We start from the raw sequence: 15,501 nt of genomic DNA, 5'->3' as shown, positions 1-15,501 counted from the left end.
TTTAAAGAGAGTCAAATCTGAAATTTTGCATCTCATATTTTATGTTTACGAACATCTACACCAGAGGTGTCCAACTCCAGGCCTCGAGGGCCGGTGTCCTGCAGGTCTTAGATGTGTCCTTGATCCAACACGGATGATTTAAACGGCTAAATGACCTCAACGTGTCCTGCAGTTCTCCAGAAGCCTGGCAATGAATTAATCATGTGATTCAGGTGTGCTGACCCAGGGTGAGCTCTAAACCCTGCAGGACACCGGCCCTCGAGGCCTGGAGTTGGGCGCCTCTGATCTGAAAGACTCTTCTCTTTAAAGTAAGAAAATAACAAAAATAAAAAAAAGTCACAATTCGGATTTTTCTATGATCACAGGCGTCCATAACAATGTTGGTCTGCATTCTGGTTTGTTTCCTATAAACTAAATTTAAAAAAAGTTTGCCAACTAATTAGTTGTAAAGGCGATGGTGTTCAAATGTTTGAAATTGTCTGTGGTGATCCAGAATAACAAGAACAAAATCCGCATGTTAATGTTTGTGAACAAATCCATGAAACTGAAGTCAAATTCAGAGTTTTTATTGACGATCTGACAGGACGGCAGATTAAACAAAGCCTGAACAGAGCGGCGGGCCAACAGTCACACCAAAGAAAACTAAACTAATAAATAAAATACCACAGACGATAAAAACATGGAGGTGACGTCCAGGTATGAAAAAAAATAAGCCAGAGAGAAAGTGCCTGCGTTCTATCTGAAGGCCACCAGATGGCGATAGCTGTAGCTGCAAAGACTTCAGGCCCTATAGAGGTGAGTAGGCTCTGCATGGGTGATTAATGACACACGAACAAATCTGCGAAATGTGGACCCGCCTGGTTTCAAAGAGGTTACGTGAACTGCTGTTCTGCAGTGACGATCTCACTAACCAGCAGGTGGCGTCAGAGTAGGTACGTCCATCTTTTTGCCGTCCGTGCCCAAAACCCTGACAGGCATGACGGGAACGCTGTGGTGACGTTAAACAAGTTCTTAATTCTTTGTTTGATCTGAAGAAGAAACTGCACCAAGTCTGAACTCAGAGACGAACAGTTCGCAGGTTTTCACCTCAAACGTCCTGAGTTTTAGGTTTGTTTCCACAGCAGATTTAAGAGAAAATATAGAAAACAGCCACGACGTCACGGCTGGTCTGTCCACTCACTGTGAATGACGGCCACAAAATCATTTACAGGTAAAAGTTTTATATCAAGACTTTAGTTCAAGTTTAAAAACTGAGTCACTGCAAGTGAAGAGGACAAAATAAACCAGTGACTCAATCATGAATCTGTGGGACATGGAACTCAACGCGCGTTTACATTTGTTCCTTTCAGCCAAATTTATTGGTGATGAAATCAGTCGTGGTTAATGTTTACAGAAAAACAAAAACTCAGTGATATTAAAATGTCTTTTTTTACGTGTTTAATCCAAACTTTGATGTCATAATTTGGTCAAATGTCACAACCGTGACGACCTTGTTTTAATCTGCAGGGAAACAAAGAACCAGTCGGAGATACACAGGATCTTATTTTTCTTTCACAACTTCAGACTGAATATTTGGGAGGTTCTGGTCAAACTGGTCCCAGGAAACACCAGTGAAAGACCCGTTTTTAGCTAAAGCAGCGCTACGGAGCCGTCACATTCAAGGTTAATAATGGCCTGCCGTGTCACATCACCATCGGCTCCTTCAGTCAGGCCAAACAGACAAACCCTAATTTTTCCGTCCTCGTCGTGGGAACACGATGTCATGGTTTAACTTTCACGGCGCCAAATTACAACAACAGTTGCCTGAAGGTGCTCGTCAGCTACAGCGTACAGTAATACACACAGCACAACAGCGCTCAGGTGTTTATCTTTAATTACACTTACTTTCAATAATTTGGAGGAAACATCCATTCTTAACATTTTGTTTTGTCCTAGTCTGGGATCTTTGTGATGTCACAGAGGGCATATCCTTACACAGAGCCAGCAGCTTTCAGTCGTTTGGTTTGTACGAAGTTAAATTTGTCCGAGTTTGAAAGAGGCAGGAATCATGTTTCCATTCGTTTCAGGAATTTTAACCACAGCCACAGGAGGAGGCGGGGTTAGCAAGCACTGGGTTAAAGGGGGAGCTAAAACATTTTGTTTCTGACCGTTTTAGCTCCTCCCCTTTAAGACTTTACTGATTGGTCAACTTCAGGAAGCCTACAGAGGAGTAGGAGCTGCGAAATAACACAGCTGCAGAGTCATAGGTCATTGTTTCAGCCACAGCTCCGTCTGATCACTTCATCGCTGTCCGATATTTATTAATGGTTAATAAAGACATTGGCAAAGAGTGCGTCCTAAAGACCTTTGACCTGTGAAACAAAGGGGAAGCTGGGAGGTTTGGCATCGAACGTGACCCCTCACCCGCCCGCCGCAGACACACAGGAGTCCGACGGCGTGACAGACGACAATGATGGCGGCGTTGCTGAAGAGTCTACAGAAGGACGCAGTCTGAGTCCTTGTCTCTTCTCCTGGATTGCTGTGCCCCCTGACCTCTGACCTGGAACACCGTAACAATAACACAGTGTAATCACCTCATGTCACGGTTATTATTGTCACATTGAGATCAATAAAAAATCTTTTCATGGTGACATTTACGTGGCAGTCAGAGAACTACTTATTCTAATATTTCACACTCGTCTTCTGAACGCTAACTCAGGTGTTTTAAAGTGGACATGAAACTATGTGCATGAAGGCTCACTGACACCTGCTCTCAGACACTGATGTAACTCAGCCGGGTTTAACAAATAAGTGCTGAAAGTTTTAAAAACAGCGCCCTCTCCTGTCAGTACGCAGCGTGACATCACGTGGTTGGCTAACAGACTGAGCTAACAAGTGACAGGATCGATACCTCAGAGGAAAGGACAGTGAAGCTGACCATCAGTGTGAGGGGATCACTGTAGCGCTGCAGCAGTCAGTTCATGTTAAACCAGGATCTACAGTCACTTTACTGTCTGTGTCTGCAGCAGGAAGTGGCTGTTAGCTGTGTTTGTACAACACTTTATAAATGAGGACTGTGGAGGAGAGCCTGAGTCAGGTGACAGGTGGTTACCAGAGCGACGAGCTGGGCTCTGTGATGTAAACAAGCCTTCACGTGCAGAGTTTCATGCCCCCTTTAAGGTTCCGGTTCCACACCAATGATTCAGTGTGTCCTGTTTGAGACCTGATTTTGGATTAAGGTGTGATAGCAGTGGCCTACAAGTGCTGCCCACAGTCTGCCGGCTTGTCTCCAGGTGAGCTTACCTGCTGCACTGAACCCTGTTGCTGGAGTTGCTGCTGTTGCTGATATTCCTCCTGCTGGAGCTGCCGGGCCAACTCTAGGTCACTGAGGGGCCCTGGGGCCCCGCCCTGCTGCTGCTGCAGGGACACTGCCACAAGGTAGTCCTGACACCCACAACAACACCCATCAGAGACGTGCTAACGGGCCAAAGTGCTCGGTGGCAATGATATTACCTGGTGAGCTCACCTGGTCAATTTGCCGCTGCTGCTCCTGGGCGCTGGGTGGCAGGTGGGGGGTGGGTGGAGCTCTCTGAGGAGGATGACACAGCCGGAAATCGGAGTCGCAGAAGTTTCCATCACCCTCGACGTTATGAAGCGACTCCCAGACCACAGACTCCTCCTGCAGGAAGCCTTGATCTGTCACTAGCAGGTACAGGTGCCCCTGAGAGAGGAGACAAGTGCATTAGCAGCCCCACCTTGTGTCTGGTCATGGTACTGCAGTGTGTGTAACCCCACCTTGTGTTTGATCATGGTACTGAAGTGGTTGTTCCTGAAGAACACTGAGATCTCGCCCTCTCTGGCCGTCGCGTTGAGCTCACACAGGCCGTGATACGACAGCTGAGTCGCCGTCGACTCCAGAAACTGCTCCGCCACCAGGCCTGCCCGGCACAGACGTGCACAATTATTATGTTCGGGCCATCGTGTACATATTGGGTACTGTGCACAAACACGTTACCTTCACTGACTCGGCTGCTTTCTGCAGAGTGTTTGTAGTCAATGATTTTCTCCACCAGTTGGTTGTAGCTCAGTTTGCCCACAGCAGCCACCATCTCTGGACTCTGAACACACAATCAGGAATTTTACATCATTCTGTCCTGTGGGCGGCCACAGAGAGTCTGACTGATCGCGCCATGTCACAAAAAACAAAAATCCCACATGGACATTAAAAACCTGCAATCATGCCACTTCACTGTGCAGCATCATCAACATTACACGTCACACTCCAGCCAGACAATGAAGGAGAGAAACACTTAAACCGATGTTAACTATGATATGAAAACATGTTACTACAAAAGATGTTCATGTGTTACTCAAATATGACAGATTAACGTCCGCTAAACTAAAAGTGTGCCGTGCAATATGAATGACGCACGCTTGACAGCCACTTCAGTTCAAACTAGGGGTGGGTGATATAAACGATATAAATTTGGCCTACGATAGAGATTTTGACTATACCGTTCTATCGCGATAGCGCATGTTGATGTCATCAAGCTGCGCCCGTTTTGGTCAAAAGCATCGCAGCGGCTACAACCATTATCATCTGCAAATTATGGCGGGCGACAGTCACAGTAAAGAGATGAAGCACTGTTGAAATGTGGGGAAAGCCAAAAACTGCACTTCCGTAACATTGATTCATAAATGTTGAATTCTCTCACAGCTGCTCTGTTCCCATGTTGTTGCAGTATATTAATAACTAACCTCGTATTGTGGATGAATGATCTCAGTTGTTCTCCTGACTGAAGTTTGGCCCGTGTACAGCATCCTGCTATGCGATTGCATTTGTTCCTGACCACCAGAATCCCTCACGTTAACTTTTGTCAAGTGGAAAAAAAGTTGGCTTCATCCTGCAGCTTCACTGTGCTAATGTTATGCTAACATAGCTGTGTCGCTAGCAATCACGTAGCACAACATTATGTACCAGCTAGCCCAACTTCAGTAACCCTGCAAACGCCACTGCCGTAATGCTCTGACAAGCCATCAAGCAGTGCGGCTTACCAAAGTTGTACTAAAACATTTTAACAGATTTCTGCAACCAAAATCGGTTTGAGGTCAGTAAGCGCAACCAGAATTCATACATAAGGCACACTCTCGATTTTTGAGAAAATGAAAGGATTTTAAGTCCTTATAGTGTGGAAAATACGTTATACAGAAGAAAAGAATATATCGCGATATATATCGTTACCGCACGTGCTTCAAATTATATCGCGATATGAATTTTAGGCCATATCGCCCAGCCCTAGTTCAAATCTAAAAATAAGAAAACAATAAATTACACATCCGTTTTTTTTCCCGCTCATCTTAAGTTGGGTCGTGGGGGCAGCAGCAGGGAAGCAGGGCCCTCCCTCTCCACGCCACCCCCAGCTTATCCGGGGACACGTGAGACGTTCCCAGGCCAGCCGAGATGTAATCTCTCCAACGTGTCCCGGGTCCAAGCCCGGGCCTCTTCCCGGTACGACATGCCTGGCAGGAACACCGTGCCCAGGAGGCGACAGCCTTAGCTGCCTCCTTGTGATGTGGAGGACTAGTGGCTCTGCTCTGAACCCCTCATAACGACTGAACTCTCTCCTAAGACAGAGCCCGTCCTCCTGACGGAGAACCGCTGTTTGTAACTACGATCTTATTCTAACAAAGAGATGAGATTAACAGGTGTGTCATCAACGATGCGCCGTCCGGTGGCAGATAGCTGCATAACATTTAAGATGATATTTTACCAGCATCAGGAATCAATTAGCATTTTAACAACTAGGTTAAACAATTAGTAAGTCTGGCACCGACCAACACTTGACTTTTGTTACGGCCCAAGCGTTGCCTGTGTGGGCGTGTCCTACCGTCTCTCCTGCCTCAGCTGCCACCTTTTGAACAGCTCACTCCTTTCAGCAATTAAAAGTATTTCAGGTGAGCTCTGGTGCCAGAGAGCCATGTTAGTGGTTGCAGGTAGTGAGCTGTGTTTTGTGATTGTTTGCTCCTGCTTGGTGGAGAGGACTGTGTTTGATCACCAATCCTTTTTTGACTTTTCAGTTTACTGACCAACGCTTGAGTTTTGTTCTGCTTCTTTAAATGTTGATAGCGGCTCGTCCGTCTCTTTTAGTTCAGTTACTAATAGAAGCGGTCAGCTGTCACCGAAGGCATGAAGACGCTAGGACACGCCCACACAGGCAACTCCAGGAGGCCCAGCTGAGGCCGTAACGCTTTTTCCAGACAGTTTATTAATACTTTCCTTCATTTGTTCATATTTTCTTTCATTCTATAAATATTCTGTTTTCTAAACATCCTGATATCTTTCTGTCTATTGTGTTGATAATTTAATGTCAGAACATTTTATTAATTTTCTTTCTTCATCTGCAGCTCTATCAGCCAATCAGCTGACAGTACCCATGGGGATTGGCTGAACGAGCCAATCACCTGCTTCATCATTCAGAGCATTTTATCCAGAGCTCACACAGGTTCGGGAGAAACTCCGGGGTTTGATCCCTTGCTCAAGAGTACTTCAAGAAGCAGACTGGAAGAGTTGGGGGTCAAACCGCTGACCTTGCATTGTTAAAACCTCGTTAAGGACCTGGACAGTCCTGCGTTTACGCTCACACACACTCACCTGAGGGTCGACCAGCCAGCCGTGGTACAGCGGGATGTCCAGCAGGTCGAACACGATGCACTCGGGCGTGTATTCAAAGTCCGTGACGCCAGTGAAACGCACATTGACGTCCAGCCCCGTAGACAGCTTCGGGAGGACCGCCATGGCGTCGCTCATGTTCTGCAAACACACACGCCCACGTTAAGGTCTCCTCCCCAAAACGGTGTGCTAATTGAAAGCGTGTATGGGAACCAGCATGTCCGTGTGCTTCCTTGGTACCTGCTGGAAGTTGAGCTCCATGCCGTCGGCCTTCTGTCTGGGAGTGACGGACAGCACACACTCTCCTGAACAACGCACACACAGGAACATCGTCAGCAGGACAGCCCGCCACGACCTGACCAGCTCAAACACTCACAGGTGAGAATCCTGGTTTAACCCGACGTGTTGCAGACCGTGTACCATGTGACCTCCGCGGACAGTATCATTCTCGACAGCTGTGCCAGGAGCGAACTCATCGTCTACTTAACGTGGACCCTCCACGTTTACGAGCGAGCGCCCAGCCTCCTGCTCGTGCTACCCGGCACGTTTAATTTCATCATCGATACGTTTGATACATTACCCACAGTCGCTCTTACCCAGGTGAGCCATCAGGTCCTCTGTGGTGACCACCTCAGTCTGAGCAGGAAGCTTGGCCTGCGGCGCGACACACACACACACACACACACACACACACACACACACACACACACACACACAGGTCAGTTCATTTATAAACTTTATCAAGCGTGAGCGCCGGTGTCTCCTCTTCTGTCCCTCACTAAAAAAGATCAAAGCTGTTTACGACGACACAGACGTCTGCACAGTTACATCATTTTAGAGTGCTCTGATTGGTTCTCAGAGGAACATCTGAAACCACGGTCTACATAACGGTTCATCCAAAGTGTCTCATTAGCTGCTCAACCACCTGAGGCCAGCGGCCGCCACAGGCGAAGCACAGGTGAACCCACAGCACCGGATTCACGTACACCACATGGTTCTAACAGTTAACTTCCTGTTGCCACTAGGGGGCGCTGTGAGTGTTATTGACTATTCTAGATGCGTCCAGGTGTAGATCCCACCAAGCACGGGAAGTCTGGGAGAACACTTATAAGAGCTTCATGCACTGCAGTGCCGCAGACACACCCTTCCAACGAAAAGTCAAAGGCTTTGTGATTTAATGCTGCCACCGCCGTCTTCGGGGCGACCTGTCACAACAGCCCAGTCCAACATCTTCGAGGAGCTCATCCTGGTACTGTGACAGCGCGCATGGGAACTATCCATTATCGGTAGAATCTATACTTACTGATCAGATTCGTTATCGATTCTCCGCTTTGAGGGTGACCGTCATCACTAAGCAGCACATCTAAGACCTTCATGCAGACTAATTTCATGCTGTGGGCCACATGTTTGTTTGTTGAGACTCGATAACGAATCTGATCAATAAGTATAGATTCTATTGATAATGGAATCAGAATTGCTAAATTCTTATTACGTCCCACGCCTGCTGTCACAGTACCAGGACGAGCTCCTCGCAGATGTTGCACCAGGATGATGTGACAGCTTGTTACCTGTTGAAGTTCAGGCGCTAGCTGCTAGGCTCTGGTCTGCATACACTGAGCTTTAGCATCACTCTTGTTCTTGGCTGGCTTAGCGTTAGCATATTGTCTGACTAGCTTAACGTTAGCATGCTCTCTGTGCAGATGTGGGCACAGAGCTGAACTTGTGCTTGAACTTTAGCATCGCGTTCGCGTCCTTTTGTGCAGTAAAAACAATTTCAAGGACCTGAACTACTAGGAAAGGGTTCTCCCATGCCTTCTAACGAGGCCAGCTTCCCTGGGAACCAAAGCCACCTTTCAGCTGCTAGAAATCTGACTTGAACCTTTCCCGGTCTTCGGCGCAAGTCTGAGCATGACAACAACGAGCTCAGACCGACTGGAACCTGGGAGCTCTGAGCCCTGCCCTTCCAAACAGCTGGAACACGTAACATGCACCTCCAGGTTCTTATGTTACCATGACGACGCAGACAGGAAACACCTGCCCTGACTTCCTGAAGGTTCTCAGGCAGATGTTTGTGTACCTGCGTAGTGCAACTTGTTGTCTTTAGATTTGTGTGCTGCAGCTGGGTGGAGATGAACATCCACCTGCCGCTCCGCCCTTTAAATGATGGTGATTCTCACCTTCCAGCGCAGGAACAGCGTGTTCATGATGGCCAGCAGGGGGCAGGGTCCGTTCTCACTCTGGGTGATGATGGGTGTCTTCTTCTCCTTCCAGGTGATCCACTTCACCAGGTAATACGCTGGCATGGAGGGCCCAGGCTCCGGTGCCGCAGTAGGAGGAGCAGCAGCACCCCCTGTGGGGAGGGGGAGAAATGCAGTCACACTCAGCTAAACAAAGTTACATTTATTTGGAGTACTAAGGTGTCATCCCAAAATAAACCCAGAGAAGAAGTGCAGTCAGGCACCAGGCTGAGCACAGTTTCAGTAACATGGACGCCTCACCGGCAGCTTCCAGCGCCGCCTCGTCCTGCAGACTCGGGACTTCGGTGGATGGCGAGCAGCCCTCCGCACCCAGCGCCGAGTACGACGACGACAGGCCGTCATCCACATCCAGGGAGTTTCCTGTTGTCACGACCCCATCCGATAGCTCCAAGCTGGGGATGGAGAATGATGCCGAGTCCGTGGACTCCAACTGGTCGTCTGAGCCACCCGCTGTCGCCACCGAGGAGCTTTCCTCCACGTCCAGACCTGCGGACAATAGAAGCACCATGAGGGATCCTCTGGGCATCTTAGGCCCCGCCCTTCACCCATGTCTCCTCCTCTACCTGGTCCTGCCCCAGCCTCCGTGGGTTCCTCTGTGGTGGTGGCGATTGTTAGAGTCATGTTTTCAGATGATGGACTTGGCGATGATTCTGGCGGCGTGGGTGTGGCCTCTTCCTCCTCCTCCATCGGGACCTTGGCGAGCGCAGGGCTGTCAGCGGCGCCGCCACTTGTGTTGGGGATGTCAGTTCTGAGGTGCGCTGGTGTCACGCTTAAGGTGCATTCTTTGGAGAAAGTCTGTGAGCTGACAGTGGGCTCCTCTGAATCGCATTTCATCTCCAGGTCAGCGATGGCGGCAGGCTGCTCCCTGGACTCCTCCATGATCAGCTGACGGCTTCACAGGCACGACTCCGTATGACAACACGTGGAGAGAGATGACTTAGACGGACGTGGTCACGAGAGAAACTAGACCTCAGCATCGGGTGGCTTTAAGACAGCAGGAGGCGCTCCAACATGGCCGCCAGGAGATCGTCACGAGAGAACGATCACCTGCCCGGCGCCTGCCAAGGGTGTTGGAAAACAGACACACCGGTCTACCTGAGAGCAACCATGGCTGCAGAAAATCTGAGCAGAGAAGAGACGCAGCACGGCCCTCTGACATCAGTCACACCTGAGGAAACACAGAAGAAGAAGTCAGCAAACACACGTGTGTGTGTGTGTCTCTGTCTGTGTGTCTGAGTTGTGGAGTTAGCTCAGAGCTGTGTGCAGCCATGAGGCTGATTTAAAGATGGATTCCGAGTGACGGTGCAGCGTCACCTCCATCCACTAATTTCTCAGATCTGTGACATCACAGAAACATTGTGTGTGCCTCACAGGTGTAAACTCTGATAAACATCTGCACACTCTCCACTTGACGGTCAACACTGCACATCCACCCTCAGCTGTTTGAACGGAAGCAGCTCCCCCCAAGCTGTGGGGTACAGCTGTGACCGTGAGAGAAGCAGGGGTGTGGCTGAGAACGCAGACCGGCACCTGGACCGCTGCTGTACACCTGAGCTCCGAGCCTTACAGGTGACCTGTACTGGGGGGGTGGCTGCTTCACTCCCAAGATCGACGTGAAGGAAAGTTGTTTCCCATGACGCTCCTCAAATAGGTGAGAAGAGTTCAGCGGTGACTTACGCTCGCACACACACGGGTGGCAGCCTCAGCTGACCCCGGTCTTGCGGAGCGGTCGGTTAACCCTGCTCTTCCGGTTAACCCCGACATCCGGGCCAGTGCCCTTCTCCCGAAAACCGGTCAGCTTACTGGGTCCGGCGCGGATTCGCGGAGAACGCTGACGCTGGCAGATGAACGCGCGTGCTACCTGTTTACATTCCTCTCCGCCAGGTTCATAGGTCCCGCCCACATCCGCTAAGCTTCAGCAGCCTACGCTGCCTGTTAGCCAACTGGCTAGCTGTGAACTTTTTCTGTCGTAAAATTGTCATTAATGTTCACGCGCAGCAGCTCGTGAGGGCCTGGGAAGAAACGCAGAGAAACCAAACAAGCGGAACTCCGAGCGGAGCGGGAAGCCGCTTCAACACGAACCGTACAGATGTTACACACCGCGTTAGCTTAGCATGAGCTAGCTGGCACTGACAGCCAAACGCGATAAGACTTTTTTAACTTTATGTCCTTTTTGGTCTCTGAGCGGGGCAGCATTCACAGCCACAGCGGCGCACTCACCTCTCAGACCGCGGGCACGCGCTGTCGGGTTCGGCCAATCAGAAACATGAAGAAAATAAAACGTTACAAACAAAATGTGACGTTTTCACAGCTTCAACTCGCGTCGTACCCTCCTGACAGAGCAACTTCTACTCGGTAAACGTCACGTCCGGTCTCACCTTAGCTCCCTCACCTTATTCCACAGAGTGCGTTACATCTGTGGACCACGGTAACATGGGCGGGCGGTGCGCTCACCTTTGACTGTTTTCGTACAAACCCCGCCTCCATTACCCAGGCTTCACGAATCGAGCCGAGGTGGACCGAAAACTGGGCAGGGAGAGTCTATCCAGTTGACTCCGCCTCCAATCCAACCAACCAGACGTGAAAGTGTTCTGTTTTGTTTTATTAGAATTTGTTTATTATTTCAAGTACATATAGAAAAATGGCAACTAGAGCTGCATAAATTCAATGGATACAACGAATTGCCAGAAGGAGTGATTACAGTAACAATATAACCACATAAATCAGAATCAGAATACCTGGGGGAAATTATTTTTTGTTACAAAACATACATAAAACAGAGATAATGAATGTTGACAGTGACATAGATGTGTACACATGTCTAAGTTGCAAAGTTGAGTGAAATGCTGCCTTTTAGATAAACAAAAACAAACAACAAAGGGTAAATATATTATAAAATAAGATAAGATGACCTTTATTAGTCCCACAGGTGGGAAATTTGTTTTGTTACAGCAAAAGTGCAAAGTTATGTAGCAGAAATTAGAAAACACTGGAATGCAATAAAATACAATAGAATAAAATAAAATACTATATACAATAGAATAAAATAGAATAGAATAATATATACAATAGAATAAAATACAAATACAAATACTATATACAACTGAGTAGGAAAATACAAAAATACAACTTCGTCAGAAGAAGAATTGCATAAGAATTGCACATATAGCAGTCTTATTGCACATGTGTGGATGTGTGTGTTTGATCAGCTGCAAAAGTCTTTGTTGTGGAGTCTGACAGCAGTGGGGAGGAAAGACCTGTGAAATCTCTCCGTCCCACACCGTGGGTGCCGCAGTCTCCCACTGAAGGAGCTGCTCAGTGCTGTCAGAGTCTCCTGCATGGGGTGGGAGATGTTGTCCAACAGGGATGACAGCTTAGCCACCATTCTCCTGTCACTCACCACCTCCACTGGGTCCAGAGGCCACACCATAGAACATGGCTATTCAACTACGAAGTTAGTTGGGCCAGATTTTCAAACCGAGGAATTTATCTGGGCCAGATATTTTTTTTGAAGCCGGTAAGCAACAGATCATGATCAATTTCAAACCCACACAACTGTACTGGAAAACAAGTTCTTTTTTTTTATTCCTTTTCCCCTGTAAATCTGGTGACCTCACAAATGCACACCAAAAGGTCCCTTTTAAAAAAGGGGGGCCATAACTAAACTATTTTTTGCACATTTGAAATAATAATAATAATAACAAAAAAACATTTTGATAATTCCCTTTCAAATTAAAATAAATATTTCGCTGACCACTCATTTTTCCTGCCATGGATGGAGACACGCTTCATATCCAGACCATTTTCCTCAAAAAGAGCTGAAATCTTCTCAAACATTATTTCGCCAGCTGTGTGTCCCTCTAACGGTAGTAAGCCGAGCAATTTCCCATCCAAAAAACGGACATATACGCACAACTGTGCATTATCAGTTCTGTCTGTGATCTCCTGCTATAGACATTACATCAGTTTTCTTCAGGTCATTTAACAGCATTTCAAACTCGTCTGACGCCAGAACTTCAACTCTACGAATATTTGAACTGTCCTACAGGGGTACGTTTTTAATAGCAGATGTCACACTTACTTTAATTTATTCATCACTTTTCACCGCATCTACCACGGCCAGCATGCAGTATTTCACCGTTTCAGAATCTGTGAAAGGCCTTTTCTTCTTCGCCAAGAAGCAGAAAGGGAAGATGCTGCAGCTCTCTCTTGGGCTGTACAGGACCCTCACCATGGTAGTACAACTCCTGTTGTACTACCATGTACATTGGTAGTACATCTTACCATAATGTAATAATAATGGTAATAATTACAACATGGTAATAATCTTACCATGTTGTAAGATTATTAAACTCGGTAAAATGAATAAGTATTTGTCAGTCCGGGCAGGGTTAAACCGACAGTTTTCATTGTCAGTTTCATTTTGCGCTTTAGGAGTGAGAAAGACGTGCTGTTGTCGCATCATATATTACAATGATTGTTTAATATGTTTACATCACGGTGCATTGTGGGTTAAATATTGCTAGGCTACTAGAAATGTTGCATTCACAGTCTACACTACGCTGTAGGAATTTTTAATTTTTAAAAAAATTAATGAATGAATTAATTTTTTTGCGTTTTCTCTATGTTTCTGCCAGGACCACAGGCAGGGCCACTCGCAGGTTGCTTCTGGGCCGCATTTGGCCCGCGGGCCGCCATTTGAATAGGCTTGCCATAGAAGATGGCTGAGGCCACCACAGAGTCATAGAAGGTCTTCAGGAGTGGGCCCTCCACTCCAAACGACCTGAGTCTCTGCAGCAGGTACAGCCTGCTCTGCCCTTTCCTGTAGAGGGCGTCTGAGTTATGAGTCCAGTCCAGTTTGTTGTTCAGATGAACACCAATGTTTCAATTATCCATAATTCAGGGGGTTGTGAAGCTCATTTTGTAACCGGAAGGTCGCCAGTTCGACCTCCGCGTACACTGACGGCCTCTGACTGTAAAGTCATGTTAATGTCATGTTAAGCATTTTGTTAACAAGGCGACAGTGTTGGGGAGTAACGGAGTACATGTACCGCCGTTACGTATTTAAAATACAAAATATGAGTAACTGTATCCGTTACAGTTACCGTTTAAAAAGGTGGTATTCAGAATACAGTTACTTTGTTGAAATAAATGGATTACACGGCGGTACTTCCTGTTTCATATGTTCGGCTATGCCTTCTCTATGTTTGGTAATTCCACGCCGTTGGAAACCCAAACAAAACACGCATTAAGAGGCTCAAATGCCCGTGTTTCAATCTCGCGTCTCATAATGACGTGAAGAAATATTTTTTTAAATGATTTAATATGAAGGCAACAGGCAGAGTGTTACAGACATCGCCCTAAAGCCTGATGGGCAGTGTAGTCTGTGCTGCAGGGAGGATGGACCCGTGATGTGTCTGTGAGTGAGGGAGAAAAAGGAAAAGTAGGAGCTGTCACGTAGCAGAAACGGGAGCTGGAAGCATGTAAATATAATAATAACCACTGCAGCCAAACAGAGAGCCTGACGAGCCCAGCTGTAAGTAAGCTGTTAAGACTCGACTGTACACCGTGTTCGTGTTTTCCTCTGAAACAATAAGCTCCGTTGGAGCAGCCTTTCAACGCCTCTCTCTGTCTCTGCTAGCAAAGTGACCCAGACAACAAAGTAAAGCTAGTTTTCAGCTACGAGCCGACACGAACCCGACGTATTAGTCAGAGGTCCCTTTACTACGGTTTGGAGCCGCTCACCTGTTTTATATACGCGCCGAATAGTTTCTATACGAGATCGCTGCAAAAAGTGCAGCCTGACCTAATGTCCACCTACTGTTACTCATTTATATTAAGATTTGAATCTAGCTGGTGTTGGTGTGGAGAGTAGCCTTCAGTAATAGTAATAAATCACATTCATGTAGCTGTAAAAAGCATGATCATATATTAAGTAATCCAAAGTAATCAGGATACGTTACTCTCATTGAGTAACGTAACGGAATATGTTGCAAAATATATTTTGGGGCATGTAATCTGTAATCTGTAGTGGAATACATTTTAAAAGTAACCTTCCCAACACTGCAAGGTGATGGGTTGATATCCTCCTTAGGTCCCTCCCTTATGAAGACGGTCCTTGAGTCATTTCCTCATTATCCAGTTACACTTAATGACTTAGTTGGTATAATGTTAAAATGAAACCCTCGCTAGAGTTCGTACCTTCCTCTGTCCTGTGTTTAACCATGCTAAGGCAATTCCCTTACTTAACACTGTAACCCCTAACACGCTGCTGGCCAAAGGTTTTTACAACACTTTTTAAAATTACTATAACTTTTGAACAGATTGTGAAAGCAGCGATTCTGCGCTGTTTAGCGATATTAGAGTCATTGCTGTAATCCCAAGCACGTGTCACTCAGCCCTGGAGAGGCTGCTTCACTAAAAATAGCCTCTGTGCCAAGACTGAGGCCATAATTACAGCTCCTCAGTGATCGCTTCTGTTTGCTCATCTGCAGAAACCAGTGTTTGTAATCGCAGTCTGCAGACCTTTGGTTTTAAACCATGTTACATTAAAAAGCCCAGAATAAAAGATGCAGACACACTTTTTATGTTTTT

General features: G+C 47.0%; 1 protein-coding gene across 5 annotated transcripts; it reads right to left on the bottom strand.

The window, feature by feature from the left end:
* Positions 1 to 550: 550 nt before the first annotated feature.
* Positions 551 to 11,430, bottom strand: mindy1 (MINDY lysine 48 deubiquitinase 1). 5 transcript variants are annotated; one of them, XM_005752604.1, is made up of 12 exons: positions 11,362 to 11,430; positions 9,471 to 10,075; positions 9,148 to 9,393; positions 8,827 to 8,999; positions 7,246 to 7,303; positions 6,890 to 6,954; positions 6,632 to 6,790; positions 3,995 to 4,097; positions 3,775 to 3,917; positions 3,506 to 3,700; positions 3,283 to 3,423; positions 551 to 2,539 (listed from the first exon to the last, which is right to left on the bottom strand). In XM_005752604.1, exons 2-12 carry the CDS (start codon positions 9,784 to 9,786, stop codon positions 2,474 to 2,476), a joined length of 1,665 nt encoding a protein of 554 aa, XP_005752661.1. In that variant the 5' UTR covers positions 9,787 to 10,075; positions 11,362 to 11,430; the 3' UTR covers positions 551 to 2,473. The 5 variants fall into 5 exon arrangements, with proteins under 5 accessions (XP_005752661.1, XP_005752659.1, XP_005752658.1 ...); XM_005752602.1 differs by lacking the exon at positions 11,362 to 11,430 and adding an exon at positions 11,300 to 11,361; XM_005752601.2 differs by lacking the exon at positions 11,362 to 11,430 and adding an exon at positions 11,286 to 11,355.
* Positions 11,431 to 15,501: the final 4,071 nt, after the last annotated feature.

The sequence above is a fragment of the Pundamilia nyererei genome, unplaced genomic scaffold (assembly GCF_000239375.1).
Source record: "Pundamilia nyererei isolate P.nyererei 1_Seehausen unplaced genomic scaffold, PunNye1.0 scaffold00368, whole genome shotgun sequence".
Lineage (NCBI taxonomy): Eukaryota > Metazoa > Chordata > Actinopteri > Cichliformes > Cichlidae > Pundamilia > Pundamilia nyererei.
This window is presented reverse-complemented; position numbering and strand designations above follow the sequence as displayed.

Bases quoted from the DNA above. Each gene is read 5' to 3' on its own strand.
- mindy1 (XM_005752604.1), bottom strand. From the start codon at position 9,786: ATGGAGGAGTCCAGGGAGCAGCCTGCCGCCATCGCTGACCTGGAGATG. The intron at 9,000-9,147 runs GTGAGGCGTCCA...CCCTCCCCACAG, and splicing joins GGCGGCGCTGGAAGCTGCCG to GGGGTGCTGCTGCTCCTCCT. The intron at 2,540-3,282 runs GTAAGCTCACCT...ACGGTGTTCCAG, and splicing joins AACAGGGTTCAGTGCAGCAG to GTCAGAGGTCAGGGGGCACA.